At 38.7% G+C, this 24238-nt stretch overlaps 1 protein-coding gene and 1 long non-coding RNA gene across 3 annotated transcripts in view; one reads left to right on the forward strand and one right to left on the reverse strand.

Annotated features, from left to right (window-relative positions):
* The window catches only part of LOC310736125, a 261350-nt gene that overhangs the window by 58132 nt on the left and 178980 nt on the right, over positions 1-24238 (reverse strand). The window lies entirely within an intron of this gene.
* On the forward strand, positions 14846-23569 carry ttc14 (tetratricopeptide repeat domain 14). Of its 2 annotated transcripts, none has more exons than XM_083559169.1 (13): positions 14846-15001; positions 16261-16437; positions 17114-17235; positions 17652-17851; positions 17959-18043; positions 18188-18317; positions 19237-19392; positions 19495-19566; positions 19670-19789; positions 19901-20023; positions 20535-20652; positions 21335-21441; positions 21996-23569. In XM_083559169.1, the coding sequence occupies exons 2-13, from the start codon at positions 16283-16285 to the stop codon at positions 22789-22791; spliced, it is 2184 nt and encodes a 727-aa protein (XP_083415295.1). In that variant the 5' UTR covers positions 14846-15001; positions 16261-16282; the 3' UTR covers positions 22792-23569. The 2 variants fall into 2 exon arrangements, with proteins under 2 accessions (XP_083415295.1, XP_083415294.1); XM_083559168.1 differs by lacking the exon at positions 14846-15001 and adding an exon at positions 15951-16115.

Raw genomic sequence — 24238 nt, forward strand, 5'->3', positions numbered from 1 at the left:
ACCATCTGTAGAAGATTCTGCAGATTTAGGTGGTGATGCTGTAACTGATTTCGCTGATGAAGGTACTGCATCTTTAGACGGCATTGACAGACCTATAGATGATTCTGGGGCAGTAGATGGAGACACTTGACCTGTTGGTGATTTAAATATTTCTGCAGATTTGGGTGTTGATGGGTGATTGGTAATCGATTCTGGGGAAATGCTTGGTAAAGCTGTTTCTCTTGAAGGTTCTAAAGATTCATATGTTGATAGGTTAACTGTTGGTGATCCTGCAAAGGCTGTAACTGAGTTTGTGAGTGACCTTTGTGCAGTTTTGGATATTACTGGCTGATTTGTAAATGATTGTGGGGTGGAATATGTTAAACCTGGAACGGTTTGTGTTGCAAAAACTCTGGGAGATTCAGATGTTGATATTTGATTTGTTGATGAGCGGACTGTAGGCCATTCTGTAGATGCAGATGGTGATGCTGTAACTGAGTTCATGGTTGACCTATCTGCGGCTTTAGATGTTACTGACTGGTCTGTAGATGATTTTGAGGACGAAGATGGTGGACCTGTTGCTATTTGTGTTGCTATGAATTCATGGTCTTCAGATGTTAATGACTGATCAGTGGATAATTTGGGGGATGCAGATGATGACATTTTACTGGTTGGTGTTGCTAGAATTCCTGGAGATTTAGGTGTTGAGGGAGTGGTAGATGATTTTAAGAATGTATCTGGTGAGGCTGTTTGTCTTGGTGGTTTTGAAGATTTAAATGTTGATGGGTAAACTGAAAGTGGTCCTGTAGATGCAGATTGTGATGCTGTAACTGAGTTTGTGGGTGAACTTCCTTCAGCTTTAGATGTCACTGGCTGATCTGTAAATGGTTGTTGGTAAGGAGACAGTAAACCTGGAACTGTTTGTGTTGCAGTGTTTTCTGGAAATTCAGATGTTGATGATTTATTTGTAGATGTTTCTGTCAAAGTGGGAAGTGATGTAACTGTATTTGTTAAAATTTCTGCAGATTTAGATGGTGATGAGTGAATTGTAGTTCATTCTCCAGAGCCAGGTGGTGATGCTTTAAGTACTTTTGTTGATGACATTTCTGTTGAGTCAGGAGTTAGCAACTGATGAGTAGAAGAATGTGGAGTGGTAGGTGATGATGTAACAGAATTTTTTGAAGACTCTGTAAATTCAATTGTTGAAAGATCTGTAAGTGATTTTGAGAAGTCAGATGGTGAAGCTCTTAATAATCGTGTTGATGTTCCTTGGGAATTCAAAGTGGATGATTCTGGCACAGTAGATGTTGATGCTGTAAGTGATTTTGTTAATAATGTCTCTGGAGCTTCTAATAATAATGGTTGATCTGTAGATAAATCAGTTGTTGCTTCAACGGTAGATGATTCTAGTGATATAGTTAGTAAGGCTGTTTGTCTTGGTGGTTTTGAAGGTTCAGATGTTGTTGGGTGAACTGAAGGCCATTCTGTAGATGCAGACGGTGATACAGTAACTGACTTTGTGTTTGACCTTTCTGCAGCTTTGGATGTTACTGACTGATCTGTAGATGTTTCTGAGGAAGAAGATTGTGAACCTGTAACTGTCTGTGTTGCTATGATTTCTGGAGAATCAGATGTTAATGGTGTATATGTTTCTGGTGAAGTTGAAAGTGATGCTACAACTGTTAAAATCTCTGCAGCTGTAGATGTTACTGACTGGTCTGTAGTCGTTTCCAAGAAAGATGATGTTGAACCTGTAACATTCTGTATTGATATGATTTCTGGAGAATCAGATGTTGATGTTCTATTTGTAGATGTTTCTGGTAAAGTTGAAAGTGATGATATAACTGTTAAAATCTTAGTAGATTTAGATGTTGATGGAAGTGCTGTAGATGATTCCTGAGGTTTAGATGGTGATGTTTTAACTGATTTTGTTGATAAGGTTCCTGGAGATTTAGATGTTGATGATCGAAGGTTAGGTGGTTCTGGAGATTTAGATGTTGATAAGACATTTATAGATGATTCTGGATGAGTAAATGGTAAAGCCGTAAATGTATGTCTCTTTGTTTCTGGAGTTTCAGATGTTAATTGGTGATCACTAGATGATTCTGCAAACTGGGTTGATGATGTACTACTAGAATTTGTTGACGTTTCTGATGATTCATTTGTTGATGAATAATTTACAGATGATCCTGGGAAGGTAGATGTGATACTGTAACTGCCTGTGATGGTAAGGTTTCTGAAGATATAGATGTTGGTGATTGATTTGAAGATGATTTTGGTGACGATAATGGTACTGTTGAAGTTTGACCATTTGATGACATTTGGGGTGCATCCATTGTTGATGAGTGATCTGTAGTTGATTCTCCAGAAGTAGGTGGTGATGCTGTAATTAACTTTGCTGACATCTCTGATAATTCAGATGTTAAATGATGAGCAGAAGATTGTTGAGAAGTAGGTGGTGATGCAATAGATTTTGTTGGCAACTCTGGAGATTCAAATGATGAATAATTTGTAGATGATTCTGGGAACGTAGATGAAGATGTTGTAATCAACAGTGTTGATGTTCCTTGGGAATCCGATGTAAGTGATTCTAGCAATGTAAATTGTTATGCAGCAAGCGGTTGTGGTAATAAAGTTTCTGGAGTTTTAGATATTGGGGAATCATCTGTAGAAGATTCTGCAGATTTAGGTGGTGATGCTGTAACCGATTTCACTGATGAAGCTACCGCATATTTAGATGTCATTGACAGATCTATAGATGATTCTGTTGCAGCAGATGGAGACACTCGAACTGTTGGTGATTTTAACATTTCTACAGATTTTTGTGTTGATAAGTGATCAGTAATCGATTCTGTGGAAGTTGTTTGTAAAGCTGTTTTCTTTGGTGGTTCTAAAGATTTAAATGTTTTTGTGTAAACTGTAGGTGATACTGCATAAGCAGATAGTGATGCTGTAACTGAGTTTGTGAGTAACCTTTCTGCAGTTTTGGATTTTACAGGCTGATGTGTAAACGATTGTGTGGAGGAAGACAGTGAACCTGGAACTGTTTGTGTTGCAAAAACTTCTATAGATTCAGATAGTAATATTTGGTTTGTAGATGTTTCTGCCAAGTTGGAAAGTGATGCTATAACTGTATTTGTTAATATGTTTTCAGATTTAAATGTTGATTGTTGTTCTGTAGTTGATTCGGCAGAATCAGGTGGTGATTCTGGGGCAGCAGATGGTGACACTCGACCTGTTCGTGATGTGACTGTTAATGAGAGATCAGTAATTGATTTTAGGGAAGTAGTTGGTAGAGCTGTTTTTCTTAAAGGTTTTGAAAATGTGTGAACTGTAGGTGATATTGTAGATGCAAATGGTGATGCTGTAACTGAATTTTTGGTTGACCTTTTTGCTGGTTTAGATGTTACTGATGGGTCTGAGTAAGAAGACAGTGAACCTGTAGCTCTTTGTGTTGCTAAGATTTCTGGAGATCCAGATGTTGATAATGGATTTGTAGATGTTTCTGGCAGGATTGGAAGTGATGCTGTACTTGTTAATAACTCAAAAGATTTAGATGTTGATGAGTGATCTGTTGATGATTCCTGGGAAATAGATGCTGATTCTTTAATTGGTTGGGTTGATGATGTTTCTGGAGATTCAGATGTTAATGTATCATCTGTAAACAATTCTGCAGATGCATGTGGTGATGATGTAAATGATTTTGTTTCTGATTGTTTAGATGTTAACAACTGATGAGTAGAAGATTGTGGAGCAGGAGGTGGTGATGTAACAGGTTTTGTTGGCAACACCGGAGATTCAGTTTTCAAATAACTTGATGATGATTCTGGGAACGTAGATGATGATGTTCTAAACAACCGTGTTAATGTTTCTTTAGAATCCGATGTGGATAATTCTGGCAAAGTAGATGTTGATGCAGTAAGCGATTTTGCTAATAAAGGTTCTGGGAAAGTAGATTGTGACAATGTAAGCAATTGTGTTAATAAAGTTTCTGGAGCTTCAGATGCTGAGGAGTCATCTGTAAGTGATTCTGAATGAGTAAATAGTAAAGCTGTATCTGTTTGTCTCAGTGTTTCTGGAGATTCAGTTGTTGCTTGGTGATCACTTGATGATTCTGCAGACAGGGTAGAAGATGCAATACCTGATTGTGTTAATATTTCTGGTGCATCATTTATTGAATTACCTGGAGATGTTTTGGGGAAAGTAGAGGTTGGTGATATAAATGACTTTGTTGATAATTTTTCTGAAGTTTCAGATGCTGGTGAGTGACTTGTGTTCGGTTGAATAAATGGTAACATTATATGTGAAGGAGTTGATGATATTATAGGCACTTTCATTGTTGATAAACGTAGTAAATCTGTAGTCAATTCTGCAGAAGCTGGTGGTGATGCTCTAATTGATTTTGGTGATGACATTTCTGTTGCTTCAGATGGTGACAACTGATGTATAGAAGATGGTGTAAAAGTAGGTGGTGATGTAACAGATTTTGTTGGCATCTCTGGAAATTCAATTGCTGATTGATTAGTAGGTGATTCTTGGAAGGTAGGTGGTGATTCTCTAAACAATTCTGTTGATGTTTCTTGAGAATGCAATGTAGATAATTCCAGCAAAGTGGATATTGATGTGGTAAGTGATTGTGTTTCTGGAGCATCAGACATTAATGAGTGATCTATAGATGATTCAGATGCAGATGGTGAAGCTGTAACTGATTTTGTAGGTGAGGTTTTTGTGGCTTTAGATGTTACTGACTGGTCTGTATATGATTCTAGGGAAGAAAATGGTGAACCTCTAACTGTTTGTGTTGTTAAGATTTTTGGAAAATGAGTTGATGGATTTATAGATGTTTTTGTAAAAGTGGGAAGTGATGTAAAATAATTAGTTAAAATCTCAGCAGATTTAGACATTGATAAATGATATGTAGATGATTTCTGAGGTGATGCTTTAACTGATTGTGTTGATAATATTTCTGAAGATTCAGATGTTGAATAAAAGGAAGGTGGTTCTGCAGAAGCAGCTGCTGTAAATCTTTGTTTTACAAAAAATTCTTCAGCTTCAGTTGTTAATGAATGATCTGTAGATGATTTTGGGGAAGGTGTTGACACTTTAACTGTATGTCTTGACTTTTGTTGAGTTTCAGATGATTCAGATAATTCTGAAGAAAGGGTTGATATTTTTGAAGATTCACTTGTTAAAAAATCTCTAGGCAATTCTTGGAAGGTAGATGGAGATGTATCTGATCGTGTCGATAAGGTTTCTGTAGATTCAGATGTTAATGAGTGATTTATAGAGGATTCTGGGTAAGTAAAGGGCAAGGGTGCAACTGTTTGACTTGATTTTTCTGGAGTTTCAGATGTTGAGTAATCTCGAAATTTAGTCATTAGTGGTGTAACTGATTGTGTTAATAAAGATTCTAAAGCTTTATTTGCTGATGAGTAAACTGTAGTTGATTCTGCTGAAGCAGGTGGTGATGCTGTAACTGATTCCGTTGATGATTCAGATGTTAGCAACTGATCCATAGTAGATTGTGAAGAATTAGATGGTGATATGGCAGATTCTATTGATGACCCTAAAGATTTAATTGTTGAATGATTTGTAGATGATTTTGGTAAGGTTCTAAACAATAGTGTTGATGTTGCTTGAGAATCCGCTGTAAATGATTTTGGCAAAGTAGGCAATTGTGTTACATTTTTTGAAGAGTCATCTGTAGTTGATTCTGCAGATGAAGATGGTGATGCTGTAACTGATTTTGTTGCCTTAGATGTTACTAATCGGTCTGTATATGATTCTGTGGGATCAGATAATGACAGTTGACCTGCTTGTGTTGCAAGTATTTCTGCAGATTCCAGTGTTGATAAGTGACTGTTAGGTGACTTTGATGAAGCATAGGCAGGTATTTCTGGTGATTCATTTATTGAATTACTTGGAGATGATTCTGGGAAAGTAGATGGTGATGCTGTAACTGACTCTGTTGATAACGTTTTCAAAGATACAGGTTTTGTTGAAGTAAAGAGTACTGTTGTAAGTGGAGGAGTTGACAACATTTGGGGTGCTTCCATTGTTGATAAGTGATCTGTAGTTGATTCTGCAGAAGCAGGTGGTAATGCTGTAGCAGATTTTGTCAATGATATATCTGATGATTTAGATGTTAGTAACCAATGAGTAGAAGATTGTGGAGAAGTAGGTGGTGTCATAACAGATTTTGTTGGCGACTCTGGAGATATAATTGTTGAATGAATTGTAGGTGATTCTGGGGAGAATTCTGATTCTCTAAACAGTGGTGTTGCTGTTTCTTGAGAATTCAATGTAGATGATTCTGACAAACTGGGATGTGATGCTGTAACTAAATTTGTTAAAATATCTGCAGTTTTGTATGTTGATGAGTCATCTGTAGCTGATTCTGGTTGAGTAAATAATAAAGCTGTAACTGTGTCTTTTTGTGTTTCTGGAGTTTTAGGTGTTGCTTGTTGATGGCTTGATGGTTCTGCAGACAGGGTTGATGTAATTGATTTTGTTAATGATATTCCTGAAAATTCAGATTTTAACAGATGATATGTAGACAATGGTGGAGAAGTAGGTACTGATGACTGATATGTAGATGATTCCTTGGAAGAATTTGGTGATATTGAAAGTAGAGGTTGATTTTGTAAACACTGTTGTTGATAATTTTGGAGGCTTTTTAGTACTTAACTTGTAGCTATTTAAAAGTTTTATATAGAAAGCTGTTATGTTGATATTGTCTCAATTGTATGTGCTTCAACAGTATTGATTAGTAAAAGTTTCCTAAAATACTAATCTTAGAGACTAGGTAGCATTTAACCTACTGTGTACATACACATAACATTTATTATAATTAGTTGCCTGTTTGAAAGGCTGAGATGCATTTTACTAGGCAATGAATAGCTATGGCCATTAATCAGTAGTGTATCTAAGGGTAATTTTCAAAACCTCTGTTCTCTTTCAGGAACTCAAGCTGCGTCAAAAACAGTCGCTTCGGCGTTTCTTTTTTCCGGCGTGTGACACAAAGCTCCGGATCGCTTCCTCCGAGGAGAGAGAGTTTTCGGATGCTAGCAAACCCACGGACTCCTCACAGCCTGTGCTGCTCAAGGAGCTCCTGGAGGTAGTGATGTGGGCCGTTGCTAAGCTAGAGATAGCTTGGCCCGACGAGAAGCGGAAGCAACATGTTCTCAGCAAACTGGATGAGCGTTTCCTGCATCCCGCGGCACAGCCTACCGTTTTTTTTCTGACCTACACATCGAGGTGCTCGACTGCCTATTGGCCAGATTTTACATGTGATTCAAAGCGTTTTCGACGCAGCTCTCATTCCCTCAGGGAACTAGAGTTACATACGTAACCTAGTGACGTTTCCTGTCTTTTATGAACTCTCTAAAATTACTAGAACAGCAAATGCATATTTGGGTGTTTAAAATGCATATACAGTGCCACTGTTAATATTTGTCTAAAAACTAATTATATGCATTAATTGTGCTACAAAATCGAAACATCAATAATTAACTCACATTGCTTTTATATTTAATGCCAAACAAATGTTACAATTTATGTATGTAAAATACTGACACAACTTACAGCCAGAAAATATTAAATCTTATAGTCTGGGGAAGACATTATTGACCATATAGAGCATATGTAGTATACAAACATATATTTTTATCAGATTAAATATGTATCATCACCTACAGGTATGTTCCTAATAAGACACATAACATCTTACCTATTGCAGTAGTTTGTCCTTTATTCATTATAACGCATACTACAAGTAGTGTGAATTGAAACATCTTGCCGTACATGGATATGCTGTATAGCAAAAACTCTGAAGTAGTAACCAAGGATTGGTAGTTGCCTGGCTGCTTTAGAGCTCTGATTTCCAAATCCACCCTCACCCCCTCAGTGAGAGAGCAGGTTTTCATAAAAATGTTTAGAAAACTTTTTAATGTATCTCGTTTTAGATTTCCATACAGTGTAATTTGCTGCTGTAATTTTATTACTGTAATTGTTGTGTTTATATTGAAATATTTGTGCTGCTTTTTTATTGATTCTGAAAGACAATTTTGCATGTTAATTAAATTTGCTAAAATGTTTATAGTTAACTGGGTGTTTTATCAACAACTATAAGGAAATACTTTTTGCCATTCATTAACCCTCCACAAATATGGTTACTTTTCTCCCTTTTTATTTAATCTATTGCTAAACAGTAACAACTGAGAACAATGAGATATCGAATAACAAAAATGTTAAAAATCAGAAAAACATCAATTCCTGGTCTTAAAGAGATGACATCACTATCCAAAATTATCCAACTTACTTCATTTATTATTGATGTATAATATTTATTGTGTTTTAAATCCAAACCTCAGAAACAAGTAGCCTGCAAAATTTAACAAAAAGTTTTTAATTCTGCAAACTATTTTGTGTTTACGGTCTGTATCTTGGTTTTCCCAGTGAAAAGACATAAATAGAAGTGCAGTGAGGCAGTGAAAAGATGAGACAGTGAGACGTCTTTTGGTATCACTTTTTACCAGTTGGCAAGCAACAATAAATGAAACATAGCAAACACACACTGTGAAAACAATAGAACAATACATGATTAAAGAACACAAGAAAGATTCAGAGGGTGCAGACGAAAACAGGAGCTTAACAGAAACAGAATCTATGAAAGCTGATAGTCTGTTATTCACCTTCTGTAGTTAAATACATCTTTTTTTTAATTTACCAAATGTACAAATTGTATTTGATAGACATTAATCTTTTTTCTATTAGTTAATTCGTTAAATGTTAAGTGAACATTTAAAGCAGAGCGAAGCAGGTGTGTGGATATGTGTGTGTGTGTGGTTGGAGTAGGGTCCACTGAACCATTGAACCAATCAATAAATTAATAAATCAATCTATCTATCTATCTATCTATCTATCTATCTATCTATCTATCTATCTATCTATCTATCTATCTATCTATCTATCTATCTATCTATCTATCTATCTATCTATATGAAGAATAACATTTATATAAAAAAAAAATCGGTTGATTATTATTTTTAAAAGTTAATTCCTAGAAATATGACATTTGATCTATTTAAGAAGATGAATACAATGCTTTACATTATTAGATTTTCTCTCATAAAAATTATTTTTATGTTTTCATGAGGTCAGAGAACGCCTCTAGGTTACCCATGTAACCGCAGTTCCCTGAGGGAACGAGACTCAGATGCTCTGAATAATGAGTCTAATCAGTCAAAATTTAAGGCAGGCTGTCAGGGTGACGTCACAACCAGAAAGTATAAAGCGCCCATGGAGAGAAGCGGCTTAAGCTTCTGTAACCGAGAAGGAATCGCTGAAGGGACGCCGGAGGTGTGGCATAGAGACGCAGCGTCTCGTTCCCTCAGGGAACTAGGGTTACATACGTAACCTAAAGATGTTCCCATTCAGGAACTCGAGCTGCGTCAGAACGCGTTGGGAATAAGAGTCCAATACCATCACACCGAGCAGTCCCTTACTAGTGTGACTGAGCACAGCTAGGTCGAAGGACAGAGGTGCCAGGAGTGGTTATAAGGTTATAAAACCTGGCAAAGGTGAGCAGGGTGGACCAGCCCGCAGCGTAACAGAGGTCTTGGAGGGACACTCCAGAGGACCGTCTTGGAGAGACACTCCAGAGGACCGTCTTGGAGACTGCCACACTCCAGGATGAGAGAGCTCTGACCCCTAATGGAACGGGGAGACGAGACCAGAGGACCTGCAAGAAGATGCTATAGCATCAACAATCTATCTGCTGAGCGTCTGCTTGTAAGCAGGAAGGGCTCTCCTCGGAGGGCCGTAGCAGATGAACAATTGTTCCGACTTCCTCCAAGGACTTGTCCGGCAGGCATAGCAGTCCAGTTCTCGGACTAGGCACAGCCGGTTCAATCTCTCCTGGGCTGGGGTCTTGAATGGAGGAGGATTGAATGCTTAAAGACTGACAGGTCGTGGGACGACCGAGGGCACCTTGGGAACGTAACCCGCTCTCGGGTGCAGGAAAGCACCGGTAATGCCTGGAGTAAACAGGAAAGAGGGTGCCACAGGGAGTGCCTGTAATTCGCCTACTCTCCTTAGAGAGCAGATAGCCAGCAAGAACGCTGTTTTAATGAACAAGCCTTCATTAAATCTCGTCCGAAGGCTCGAAATGGGGCTCGAAAAGCACAAAGACTCCAACACTACGGCCAGGTCCCACCCAGGCACTCTTGGACGCACCGGGGGCCTCAGCCTCCGGGTGCTGAGGAGAAAATGCTCCAGAAGTGGGTCTCGGCGTCATGCCAAAATGGCGGAGACAGGGGTTTTAGACATTAATGGTGGATGGAGCCACCCCTTTTGGGAACTGCTCCTGCAGAAACTCCAGCACTAAATTAACTGGGCAGTGGACTGGGTCCAATTGGAGCACCACGCGGTAAACAGGCGCCATCTCAGGGCATACAACCTCCTCCTGGAGGGAGCTCTGGTTTGGCGAATGGTCTCTACCACCTCAGTGGAGAGACCGGAACCTCGGAGTTGTGCCCCTTCAGGGCCCACAGTCCCAGCTTCCACAGTTCGGGGCGGGTGTAAACTATTGTGCCCCCCGATTGAAACCCTAGGTACGTGAAAGTACGCATCCTTCAGATCTACCATGAAAAACAAGTCCTCGAATCTGATTCTGAGACACGACCTGCTTGAGGGTCAGCATTTTGAACCGGAGCATTATCAAAGAGTGGTTTAGCTGATGTAAATCTAGGATCAGAGGCAACCCACCATCCTTTTAGGAACTATGAAGTACCGGCTGTGGAACCTGGACTTTCTGTCTGACGGTGGGATCACCTTGATGGCCTCCTTCTTCAGGAGAGTGTCTCTCTTCTCGTTCCAGGACCAGAGCCTGTTCACTTCTCACCAGAGTCGGGGAGAGCGAGGCCCGAACTGAATTGCATAGCCTCGCTCTACAGTGCGCAGGACCCACCGGAACACATCTGGCAAAGCCATTAAGGCTGCCAGGTGCTCCCTTAAGGGTATCCTCTGACCTCTGGTGTGTCTAGATTGGGGGCAGTGCTCTAGAGATGAGACCTTCTGGTCTGCAACGACGCTGGGCAGAACCCAAGGAGAGATTGCCCTGAGGGAAATGGGCACCCAAAAAACGGGTCAACCCTCCACAGGTCAGGCCAGGACCTTTTAGCGGAAGCCCTCTTACTGGAGATGACAGCCCTCAGATCTGTCATCTCACAGGGCTTTGACACAGGGCGCCATGCGAGATCCCGCACAGGGGGAGAGCGCATTGTGACGCTCTGTCTCTGAACTTGGTGGTACGTAGTCCTGGGTGGGGTTTGTGGCTGGCCCGCTGAGCAGCCCCATGAGAGTGGCGTGGGTGATAACGCTGGAACACCACTGATTGTCTTTTGGACATTGTGTTCATATATTTTACTGTTTATTGTTGTTTTCTGGAAAGTGCCTTGTGCTCCTTTTGGGTGCTGTAAGACGCTCTATAAATAAAATTTGATTTGATTTGATTTGGACTCCTGGAACCTGTTGACTACCGAATCAACGGCGTCGCCGCACAGGCCCGAAGGAGAGAGTGGGCCGTCCAGCGGCACAACCTTGTCCCTGTCAGGTATTTTGGACAGGGTAAGCCACAAGTCTCTCAGTGGCTATTAGAGCGGCCATAGACCGAACAATGGCCTTAGAGATCTCTTTTGTGGTCCCGTAGGGCCAGATCTGCCATACGGCTTATGTCGGCGAACTGGCCGCCCAAGGGGTCTCCCATATTCAGCTCCCACAGCAGGTCGGTTTGGTATGCTGAAATGGTGTGCAGACATTCAGCTGCCTGACCTGCTGAGGCGTAAGCCTTACCTACCAGCGCCGAGGTAGTGCGCAGGGGCTTGATGGGTAATGTCGGTGGTTTTAGGGAAGATGCCACACCTGGGCAAAGATAGCGAGTCAGCGTCTTTTCAACCCGTGGCATGACACCATAGCCATGATTCCTAAGCCCCAGGACGTTGAAATAGACTTGGGGCTAAAGGGGCGGGACGAGAAAGGCCGTGCCCAGGACCTGGACACCTCGGTCTGCAGGTCAGGGAAAAATGGCGAGCCCTGGCATGGAGGCTGTGACGCCAGGAGCAAAAAAAACGCTCAACGAGCTTGCCCGAGGCCAAGCTATATCCAGCTTCTTTCTTTTTTTGGGCACCTTCATGTTTCATACTACAATAAAACTGTAGTCTTTTACTACAGATTCCAAATGGTCAAAGAATGATGGGAATTTTTTTATAACAGAAATAATAGCAGCTCTGGCAGTAGTAAAGTTGTACATCACATGTTCAATATGTTATTGTTTTCATAGTAATAGCTCAAACTCAGTATTTGTATGGGTAAAGGTTTTTTTAACTGTCATATATGTTGAAGGAAACATTTATTTATGGATGGAGTCACAAGTATTAAAGCTTTGTAACAGTTATATGTAATGCTGTAAGTAAGTTTGCCAACATGTATGGGACAGAGAAGGGTACACATTGTGGTTTCCTAATTTCCATGACAAGATGTATTTTTTATCATGTTAAAAAAAAGTATAACATCTTTTGTAACTGCTTGGTTAAATAGGAATAAAACACTTGGGGATGTGCAGGAAAATAGTTGACTTTTGACTTGTTACTAGTAATGCGTTACTGCCCAACACTGGTCATCAATGACATTCATTCCACAACCACATTTCACCTAAGCATTTAAAGAGTTTAACCAGATGCAGTTAATCATTCTGGAGGGTAGTTCTTTTCACCGACCCAGTCATCAAATCTATCACAAAAATGTCTATTCTGTGCTATTAAACCCACACAGCAGCTTATCAAGTGCATTGCATTTTGAGTACTTCAGAACACAGTGTTCATCAGAGCTGTGCTATAAGACCCTATTGGGTTGCAGTTTTACCGTAACATCCGAATAAAGACTTCAACTTGGCATGAACTTGTACACACACTATGGATAATACATTCCGCTTCATCGAGATATCACGCTGATATTCCACACCACTGTTTTGGAAGCACTGAATGGGCCAGTTAAACAAGTAGATTCTAAACAATGGCATGGCTTTTGATGAAGCCTCTAAAAGACGCTTTTATGTGAAATTCAAAATAGACAAATGAGTGTGAACTCCATGGGGAAACACAGTATGTAACCTCATAGTTCATATGTGGAAAAATAAGGAAGTAAATATCCCCAAAGATCAAAGTGAATATATAATAATCAGAATTATTGGCAAATTGTTGTGGTATAAGATGAATAAAAATATCACATAATTATTTCTTACACATCAACAAGTAAAGGTTTGCAGATGGATTCTTTTATACACATATTTCGCAAAGTTGTTATGAAGTACTGTGTATGAGAGTGTGTGACTATGGGCTCCATAATGTAACATTTTCAACCATGTAAAGACTCTTCTAAACTGAGGACATTGTGGGCCATCAGAATCAGAATCAGGTTTATTGGCCAAGAGTGTTGACACACACAAGGAATTTGGTTCCAGCTGTTAGTGACTGAAATAAAACTATAAATTCAGCTTGGACTATACAAGACAAAACAGACAAGACAAGACAAGACAAGACAAAAACAAACTATACAAGACAAAACAGACAATGTGAGACAATATAGACAGTATGAGTATTAAATAAGGATACAGATTATATGACATGTGTGAAACATTATTTCTGTTTCCTTAAAATGGTTTAGTAAATAAGCAAATATCTGTAAATAATATAAACATATACAGTCGGTTGATTTTGTAAGATACTGTACAGTATGCTCTGTTTTACTTAAAGTGTTTAGATTTGGATAGAGCAGTTACAAATTTGGATTTGATCCACCGCCAGAGACGAAAAGACAAAAAATACGCCCATATCCTATTTAGAAGTATAAAAGATACACATTGTACCTCTGGGTTTTTAGCCAGAAATCATTACCAGCTGAAGGGAGCATAGTTTGATTGATGGAGTGACAGAGTGAGGTTGTGACTGGGAGGTGTGGAGTTCCTGATGATATTGTGTGTTATGCACAGATGTTATGGTGAAGGTGTTCAGTGGCAGGTGGTTGTGTGCCAGTGATGCATTGAGTGGTTTTGACCATACTTTGCAGAGCTTTCTGTTCACACAATGTGGAGCTGCCATACCATACTGTGATTGGGTGGGTTAGGATGCAGTGATGCAATAGTAAAAGCTAGTTAATCCCCGGGGACAGATAAACAAAGTCTCCCCAAAAAAGATAAACGCTGTTGCACACTCCTAAGCAGAGCTGAATTGTTTTGGTGCAGAAACAGATCCTTAAAGATGTGGGAACCCAGGAACTTAAAGCTAGAGGCACACTATACTTCAGTTCCATTGATGTAGACAGGGGAGTGTCTCCTGTTGTTGTATTCCTGGAAGTCCACAATAAGCTCTTTAGTTTTCATGACATTAATAAACAGGTAAGGACTAAAATATTCGAGAATATTTAAATATTATATTTAATAACAGAGTATTTCCCATATTATATATATATATATATATATATATATATATATATATATATATATATATATATATATATATATATATTTTTTTTTTTTTTTCTCTGTTCAATTATTTAATTTTGAATATTCAATATTATGTTTATTGCTAATGACGTCCATATTAATTATTATTACACAACAAAACTTATCTATAAAAATGACCTCAAATTACCTTAAATTTACCGTGTCGTGCTGTTCTAAGTAAAGTAACCCAACTAGGGTTAAATGGTTTTAATCATATTTGCAAAAATAAGAGGCAATGTTCATGCAATTTTGAAACCGAAAGAAAAGCTATTACTTATGAAGGATGACTATTAACGTGAGTGACTTTTATCCTGAAAAACTTTCTACAACCTAGCTTATTCGCTTCACTTAACAGCTGTATCTCCACACGCCCAGCAGTGATTAGGAGCTACAATAAAGCCTATTTCTATGAACATCATTTATCTGCGATGCTGAAAGTGCCCAGAAATGAAATATTAGAAGGTACGGATTTATACGGCATGTCATTGAGAGGAAAAACGGGACTGAGATACGGTACTATTCACGACCTGAGGCGTTAGCATGGGCTAACTAGCTGTGTTCTAAACGAAACAGGGGTGCTGGATTTAGCTCAGGTTATGTTTCATCTCTATGTGCATTGATTTAATGGACATAAATAGAGATAAAGATTTAAATCAAAAAGACATGTTTCGGATTGTTATATTCGCATGTAATTGATAATAAAACATTCCCAGTTTTCTACATGAAGCTAGTCAGTGCTCACAACCAGACTACCATAACGTGCTAGATCAGCTAGCTGCTTTCAACCTGTGATTTATTACCATGAATATATAGTTTCCTAAACCAATTTTTTCTTAAAACCAGTTAGTATCTAGTGTGACCACCATTTCCTCACACATTTTGCCCTGTACAGTGAAAACTAGGATTTGAGGAGAGTTCAACTGACGAAAAACAGGGTCAAAACCAAAAGTGTTGCGTTTATAATTTTGTTGTGTGTGTGTATGTAAATATCCATACGTGTTCTTTCCTATTTTGGATGTCTTAGATTACCAGGTAATTTTGTACACATCGTCTCTATTGTTTTTTCAAAAAAATGTTTAAATAATTTCCAGCATTGTACATTAACTCTGAAGCCATCCAGACTATAAAAGAACATATATGGAATTGTATAGTAAACAGAAACCTGCAAAATAACCCAGAGTCTGTTTAACTTTTCAATTCTTTAAAGTAGCCACATTTAGCTTGGCTTTCACTCATCACGAGGTGGTCATCACGACATGCCATCCCACCTGGTTTGCACTTAGAGGGACCATCATTTGGTTCCCAACAGGACAATAACCCCAAAAACACCTTTAGGATATGTTAGAGATTTTTTTCAAGAAGGAGTGTGATTGAGTTTTGAATTAGACCTCGCCTTTAAAATCACCCAATCTAAATCCAGTTGAGATGGCTTGGGTTAGTGGGAAAGGAGAGTGAAGGAAAAGCAGCCAATGAGCACTCAACACATCTGGGAACTTAACAAAATCATTGGAAAATCATTCCAGTTGATTACGTCAGGAGGCTGACTGAGTGTGCAAAGCTGTGATCAAACCAAAAGGTGGCTACTTTGAAAAATGAAAAATATAAAACATATTCTGGGTTATTTCAGCATGTTGTTGTTGTTTTTTTTTTTTTTTTTACTAAATGGAAAAGTTGTGTCCAAACTATTGACTGGTACTAATGTGTGTTGTTTTTCTCCACAGGTTGGAGTGTGTGTGCTGGTGCATGAAGAATGTGGTGTTGAGCATGGATCGGGATTTACTCAGGCAGTCCGTGGCATTTCATGGACAGAGCCTGTTTTCTCTGTTAAAATGCGAACAGAGTGAAAATCCAGACTTTAAACACATCACAGCTGATCTTGACAAATCTCTGATTGAGAGGTACGATTTGAGTTTTGTTGAGAAATGATGTGCATCTGTTTATTTGGTTGAAATTAACATTAGCTTAGTGTTTTAGTAAGAAAGCCTTTTTTATGTAATTGCTTTAATTTTAGATTTGTTGATTTTTTTTCAGTTGTTTTGTAAATTAATTATTTAAAGCTGGGTTGATATGCTGGATATTAAATAAATATTTATAACAATAAAACATTAAGCCTTTGTGCCTTTGATCAGTAAAGGAGGCATTAATCATAGAGAAGGAGGCTTTGGCCTGTTAAACACCGTGAGGGAGGCAACACTTTTGACAATTAGCCCTAGAGTAGCCTGTGCCAATTAGACCAATGGCCACCAACCATTTTTGCGCCACAGACCAGTTTCACACGACAATTATTTGGCGTGGTACTGGTCCACAGCCCAGTGGTTGGGCACCCTTGCATTAGACACAGCTAAAGAGGTGTGGCTGGTGTGCGTTGGTTCCAGAGATGTAGGCGTGGCCGGTGCCCAGTGGTCTTCAAGAAAGAAGTGAAGTCTCTATTTCTGTCAGTAACAGCTGACTAACAGCACATTTGCAACCATTATTGTAAAATCTTCATTCAGTTGTTAGTTTTGGTACCAATCTTTAACAGAACAAGGACGTTGCACCTACTGCTATTTCGGTGTGTTTTAATTGTTCTGACAGGGATAAAGAAGATGACAGTCCTGTTGTGGAGCAGTTCATTGCGAGGAAAGCAGACCTTCTATTTGACCCAGCTTGGAAATCAACCACACCTGGAGAAGACGATTGGCAGGAAGAGACCCAAGGTTATTTACACCCAAAGCTGTAAACAAACCAAATTTGATTTAGTGTGAAAAATGTTTTACACCATGTTTTTGTATCAGATTAACTCTTGTCAAGGGAATGGCTGGGTTAAGGGAAATAAATGGCCTTAATTCTGGTAATTTTGTGGAACATGGAAATAGCTTTGGTATTCATAATAATATTTTTGTCCTATAACCTGTACGATATTTATATAGTGCAGTAGACAGGGATACATTTGTATATTATATATAAAGACATAAAAAAAATAGTAGCCTAACAAACCAGTAATTAAGTGTTTAAATTCTATACACCAATTGTAAATAATAAATTCTTGGTTGTAAAGTTTTTGCTGAAATGAGTGGTATTTTTATTTTTTCTTATTTTTTTTTACAAACATGTATGAATGACGTTTTCACAGAGCCCTATGCCATCATGCCACCACTGGAGCAGTTCATGGACGTTTCTTATAACGAGAGAAGAGATCTTTTTTACCGAGATTTGGAGCGGGGTGATGTAGTCATCGGCAGAATTACCTCGATTCGAGATTTTGGGTTCTTCGTTAATCTTCTCTGCACTGCCGGGGGAATAGAGAGGGACATCGAAGATCTTGAGATAACGGTACTTTAAGCATGTCCACACCTCGCACCACAACTGCACACATACTAGCACAGCAGTGTTATATGTTATCACACATCTTCATCAACATTTTGTGTTCTCTTTCTCAGGGTCTGTGTCCAATCCGAGATGTCCCATCAACAGGAAATCATGATGATCCTTTGTCCTATTTTCAGATTGGGGATTTAATTCGAGGTACATTAGGGGTGTAATGATACAACCTGGTAACTGTTAGAATTTTTTAATGCAGCTTTAATGGGGGGAAAAAAAGAGAAAACTCTTAATAAAGTTAAACATTTTATTGTGACCTGTGATATGTATTTAATCGAATTTCTTTAGCTGGTGTGAAAGACATCGACCGCTATGACGAGAAGCTGACAATTTCACTTCATTCCACCTCTCTGGCCTTGAACATGGAGCGTATCAAACTGGGTGTAATGAGCAAAGAAGATTTACCTCTTCACTACATGTAAGATGAACTTGTGCTTTTTTCTCTTTTCCAATTTTTTCTCTGTGATCGTTGTTATTCGGGGTTTTAGCTCATAACTTGATGTGGAGCATGAGAAAAAATAAAAACCCAGCTAAATATTAAACAGCAGTCAGAAAACAAAATAAAAGTAAACATTTAAATAGCATGATAAAGCCACTGCTACTAAAACAAACTAAAAAGAGGCTTGGGCAGAGAAAACAGTAGAGCATCATGATAATTTTGGGACTATTTGTTTCGACGATCAATGATCTGATATTTCTAGGTCCCTACATATAGATAAATATTTGTTGACACCTGACCATAAAATTGGTATGTGCTTTTTGAACATACCACTCCACATAACCTCCACTCTTCTGGGAAGATGGTCCAGTTTAGAGTGTGATTTGTAGAGATTTCTGCTCATTCTTCCACATGGGCGTTAGTAAAGTCAGGTACTGATGTAGGGTTTATGAGGCCTGGGGTGCAGTCAGTGTTAAAATTCATCCCAAAGGTGTTCAGTAGGGTTGAGATCAGAGCTCTATTGCAGGCCATTCTGATTAACGTAATCATATCTTCATGGAGCATGCTTTGCATGCGAGTCATCCTATAGAATTGTGTGCCTCTAACTTTGTGATAACAGTCTGGAGAAGATCCAAATCTGGCTTTAAAAGTCAGGGGTCCCAATACTTTAATCCATATATTATACGTGCCTGAAAAAAATGCCGGATAATGCTAAAGTTACAGCGCCGAAGTACACAATCCAACTCCATCTGTTGTTTTACAAAAGTATTGGCCACTTCCAATGACACTAGTGAAAAGGATGCTGCACTGGCCATTATAAGTCAAGTTGTGGCTGTTTCTCAGCACAGCATTTTATTTGAGTGGCGGTTTATAAAAATTTTTCTTCGATTTTGTTCAGTCGTGGTGAACAGGTGACCGCAGACAGCAGTGAGTCATACGAGATGCTACTCCAGAGTTCACCCGGCTTCTCGAACCCGTCCAACGTGGATTATTTGCTCGGCAAGCTGGGAATCGGAGACACGCAATCACACTCACTAATGAGAGGATTACAGAGGTAGACGGTTCTTTTTTTTTTCCATATTGTAAAAAAAAAATTTTTTATATAAGATGTATGTGAAGTATAAAATATATAACTAAATTTGGATTTGTTTTGCAGTAAGCATTTCATGGAAGATGATTTTGCAAGTGCAATTCGTAAGAAGCAGTCTGCTTCCTGGGCCTTAAAATGGTGTGCATGTTATCCATGACACTTTTTTTCCTCTTCTTTTAACAATTTATATATTAGAAATGTAACCCTGATATGGAAACTAATCCGCATAAATCATTTGCAGTGTGAAATCTGGCGTGAATCTTTTCAAAGCAGGCCGCTATGTGGAAGCGATGAATGAATACAACAAGGCTTTAGAGATCGACACTAATAATGTCGAGGCACTCGTAGCACGCGGTGCTCTGTAAGCTCCTCCTCCTGCAATTCATAACTACATTTTTCTTTTTTCCTTTTAAATGACACAGATTCAGTTAGTTAATACGAAGCCTTTGCCCCAAACGCTTTCTTTTTGCAGATACGCCACTAGAGGCAGCCTGATGAAAGCTATCAGTGACTTTGAGCTTGCGTTGGAGGGCTGCCCAACACACAGGAACGCTAAGAAATATCTGTGCCAAACGCTAGTGGAACGAGGTGGCCAGTAAGTCTGTTATAAATAAAACGCTTCATGTGTTCATCATTTTAAGGTTCCTGAGCTGAATTACATTTTTTATAATAAAAATGATTTGCTTGTATCCACATATTCAAAATTAAGAGATTGTTTTGTAATTCATGTCCATTCGTATCTCTCAATAATCTAGTTATATATCAATCTTGCCATGCTAGAATCTTACTGGGGTTCTATAAGTAAAATATACTTTTTAGTTGAGAAGAATGTGCCACAAAATCATAATGTCTCAATAATATTTACATTTAGGCATTGATTGAGGATTTGGTTATATGCTACTAAGACTTTAGGAGGATGAAAAAGAGTGAATAATAAACCAGATATGATATAGATATGTTCTGAATTTAAAGTAGGATTCTTTGCATTTAATTGAAAATTTATTTGTACTTTTTGCACATGCTAATTGCTTTTGGAGATTTGGCGTTTAAATCAAATAATAAATAAATTATTAATGTGCAATTGGCGTCTATTTTATCCTCATCAGGCTGGAAGAGGAGGAGAAGCTGATTACAGCAGAAGGGCTTTATAAAAAAGCAATAAGTTTAGACAACACATTTTACGAAGCGAAGGAGGCACTAAGGAAACTGCAAATGCACATCCAGGTGAGCTAGACGTCCCCACTTGTAACTGTAAAAATAAAAATAGCTTGTAAGGTGTTTAGAACATTTTCATTGCTATAAATGCAATGTCTGATGTGATGCCAGTGCAGTGCAGCTCCACAGAGTAGGTTTGCATTAAAGCTTTACACTGCAGATGAGCTGCTTTACAGTGGAAGCTTGAGGATGTACAGTAAATGTAATATTTAAAACAGAAACTTTGTAGTGCAGCAGTTGAAATGTTATAGTTGTGTTTTGATAGAAAATATTATATTTAGAAATTTACTTTGTCTTGTTATACTGATTTAAATATTTTTTTTTATTTATTATTAATGTGTGTGTCTGACTTTGGATGTTGAACCCTGATTGCTGTCGAACGCTCAATCTTAATCGCACCGGTCGACACAAACGCCATCTCTGGAAAACCCTGTTTGGACTAAAACATCACCGGTTTGTATTCTGCTGCTTGCGCTGGCTGGTAACTATATTTTTGTCTTTCTTATGTCTCTTCTTAAATTGCACACTGCTTTCTCACATTCATAATGTCCTCTCATGTCGTGATGTTTGGAATGTCAATGGTCTGCTGGAATGGTCATTTATGGCCATCTTGCCTAAAAATGCCTGCATGTCCTTGCACGCCGGCTTATGTGGTTTTGAATTTCCACTGTGCCAACTGATCGCTTTAAAGGAAGCTCTTAAACTAAAAGCTGAGGAGGCTGCTAAGGAGAAGGACAAGCAACAAACTGCAGAGACGAGTGCAGAAAAATTACGTAAGATCTTAAAAGAGGAGAAAAGGTAATGACTTTCACTCATTCACTCGCTCAAAAAGGGGGCCTGGCTCTGCATTTCTGTTTTTAGTTCCAGTTTTCAGACAGGTTATGGTTACAGTGTCAAACCAGTATAATTTTTAAAAACTCCCCCTGAATGGAATGATGTTTAATTGTTTAGAATATCCTCCTGGATACTGATTCTGATTATTTTTATAAAAAAGGCAATAAATGACATGCATATAACACTTTTATATGCAAAAGTAATTTATATTTTAGTCCCAGAAACCTTCAGGTAAATTAATTAATTAAAGTTAAATTAACTTATCTTTTCATATGTATGTGGTTCCACTGAAACCCGAAGAAAATCAGTGAGCAAATGAAAGTATTTATAAGGAAAGTAAAGGTGTAGTGATGTTCTAAGGCCTTTTTAAAACAATTTAAAGCAGCCACATTACACTTTGTAAATATGCATTATAATGTAATGGTTTAATGAAGTGCTCAAAAAGAATTTCAAATGACTTTTGATCACACACTTTTTAAAGACTGATTAAGCAGTCCATAAAATTGACTTTCACCCAGGATGAAAAAGAAACGGAAGCGGTCTGACTCCACGTCAGAGACGTCCTCAAGCTCCGATTCTTCCGACGACGACTTGTCCAGTCGCAAAAAAAACAAAAAGCGAAAGCACAAACGCAGACGCTCCTCACACAGTGCTAAAAAACACAAGCATAAGGCTTCATCACGAGATGATGATGAGGAGCACTACCCTGTTCCTGCTAACACCTCAGCGTCCTTCATTAATGAGAAACAAAGCCTTGTTAAACTGTTTGATGGCGCCGAAAACCGAAGATCCTCTCATGAAAAAAGCAGAGAAGGTAGGTTTGAAGACGACCCCTTCAGCCGGAGCCCTGAGACTGAAGACAGGAAGGGCAAAGGTCAGACTGAGTGCTTCAGTGAGTTAAATGTCCGGGACAAAGATGCTTTTAGAGATCGCAAAAGATCTGAAGAGGAACACAGCACTCGGCCGGAAAGTTGCAGAAGCTCACGTGTCAGTTCCTCTAGAAAGGATTCCTCTTCCTCTGCCTATTCGGAGACCTCCCGCAAATCCGACCTGCGCGATTTCGACTCGCGCAAATCCAGCTCTCGCACATCGCGCAATTCTCACTCATCCGACTCTCGCAGATCAGACTGTTATAATTCCGGAAGTCATGGGAGGTCAGAGGTCAAGGAAGGGAACAATGGGCACGATCGCAGATTAAGCAGCAGTGATGTGAGCAAAGCCTCGGCGGGAAACCTGAAAAAGAATTTACCCACCAATTTATTGGATATCTTTAATCAGATTGCTGAATTCCAGAAAGAAAAAAAAGCAAAATAAATGAATGCGCAATGTTTGTTGTCTATGCTGCTGCAAATCGCTGTTCATTTTGGAGGTAAAAATTTGTGATAAATGGGAGATAACGCAGACCTGCCAATGATTACACCTTTTGTGTAGAATCTTGCTTTGGATAAAGAATATGCTGATGCAAGGAATATTCTGACCATCCACCCACTAGTTAAAAATGAACATATGAGTAGCTAATGGTTGGCAGTTAAAAGAGCGCTCGTATATAAACTAGCGAATTTGCCTTCTACTCCTATTTCCAAAACAATCTTTTGTCTCGCTTACTGTAAATGGAGAATGTTTTTGAGTTTATTACCCTGAAATAAATTCAGGGCTAAGTATTATTCCTTTGGGGGTTTGGCAGGTCTGCACATTGTTGTATTAAACAAGCCTTATGGTACCACGTCTTAATGTAGCAAATACTACTTCAGTTTACGTTACTTTCGGTTTTCTGAAAAAATTGTCCTGGAAAAAAACCTTTGCAGTTAAAAAAAGGAAAAAAAAATCCTTAGCAAATCTTAGCAAAGGCTCATACATACAAATAAGCCCTTCTGGGTTTTAGATACACTTTCTTTCTTTCCGAAGAACTGCAAAAGTTCTGCAAAATGGAAGATTAATCAGTAATAAGTTATGCTTCTGATGAATTTCTAGCGATTTCACTCTGCTTTTTTTTTTGTTTCTTCTTCAGTTTCATTAATGTTTACAGAATGTGTGTTTAACATGTAAACCAGTATATCCGAGCATCTCCTAATAAACCGAAATTTAAAGCTTGTATCTTTTTAATTTTGAGGGATTTTGTTTACAGTGTTTGCTCTCTTGAAGGACTGGGCTTTAAACTTTCAACCTTCAATTTGATTTGTATAATACTTTTAACACTGGACTTTTTCCCAGAGAAGCTTTACAGATATAAATGGATTTTGAAAATACATTTTATGTATTAGAAATTTGCCCTTCTAAGTTTATCCTTGATGATTGAGCCAGTGTCAAGGAAAATCCCCCTGAGCTGATATGAGGAAAAAAGAGGAACCAGACTCCGAAGGAAACCCATTCTCATCTCTGTGGTGATGAATTATCAATCATTATACTTCCTTCTTTGTTTAACAGTTACCAACTATTCACTAATGGGCAATTGAGTGAAATCAGCATGGCAATTCAGCCCTAAGCCATTGTAGCAAACGGTTTATATTCATTACAGTCTAAATCCACCTTCATGGTTCTTAAGTAAAACTCTCCAGAGTAATATTGTGTCTTTAGGCTGTTCATGTGGCTCCTCAGCAGCAGCAAGTGGTGTCCAAGAAAACTCCAGGATAAGGATATATTCTGGTTATTGGGTTCAATTATGTATTCTCTCTCTCTCTCTCTCTCTCTCTCACACACACACACACACACACACACACACACACACACACACACACACACACACACACACCCCCCTCTTAAG

The sequence above is a fragment of the Silurus aristotelis genome (assembly GCF_946808225.1).
Source record: "Silurus aristotelis genome assembly, chromosome: 13".
Taxonomy (NCBI): Eukaryota; Metazoa; Chordata; class Actinopteri; order Siluriformes; family Siluridae; genus Silurus; species Silurus aristotelis.

Coding starts and splice junctions, on each gene's coding strand:
- ttc14 (XM_083559169.1), top strand. CDS start 16,283: ATGAAGAATGTGGTGTTGAGCATGGATCGGGATTTACTCAGGCAGTCC. Junction 16,438..17,113: donor GACAAATCTCTGATTGAGAG/GTACGATTTGAG, acceptor TTGTTCTGACAG/GGATAAAGAAGATGACAGTC. Junction 20,024..20,534: donor CTAGTGGAACGAGGTGGCCA/GTAAGTCTGTTA, acceptor TATCCTCATCAG/GCTGGAAGAGGAGGAGAAGC.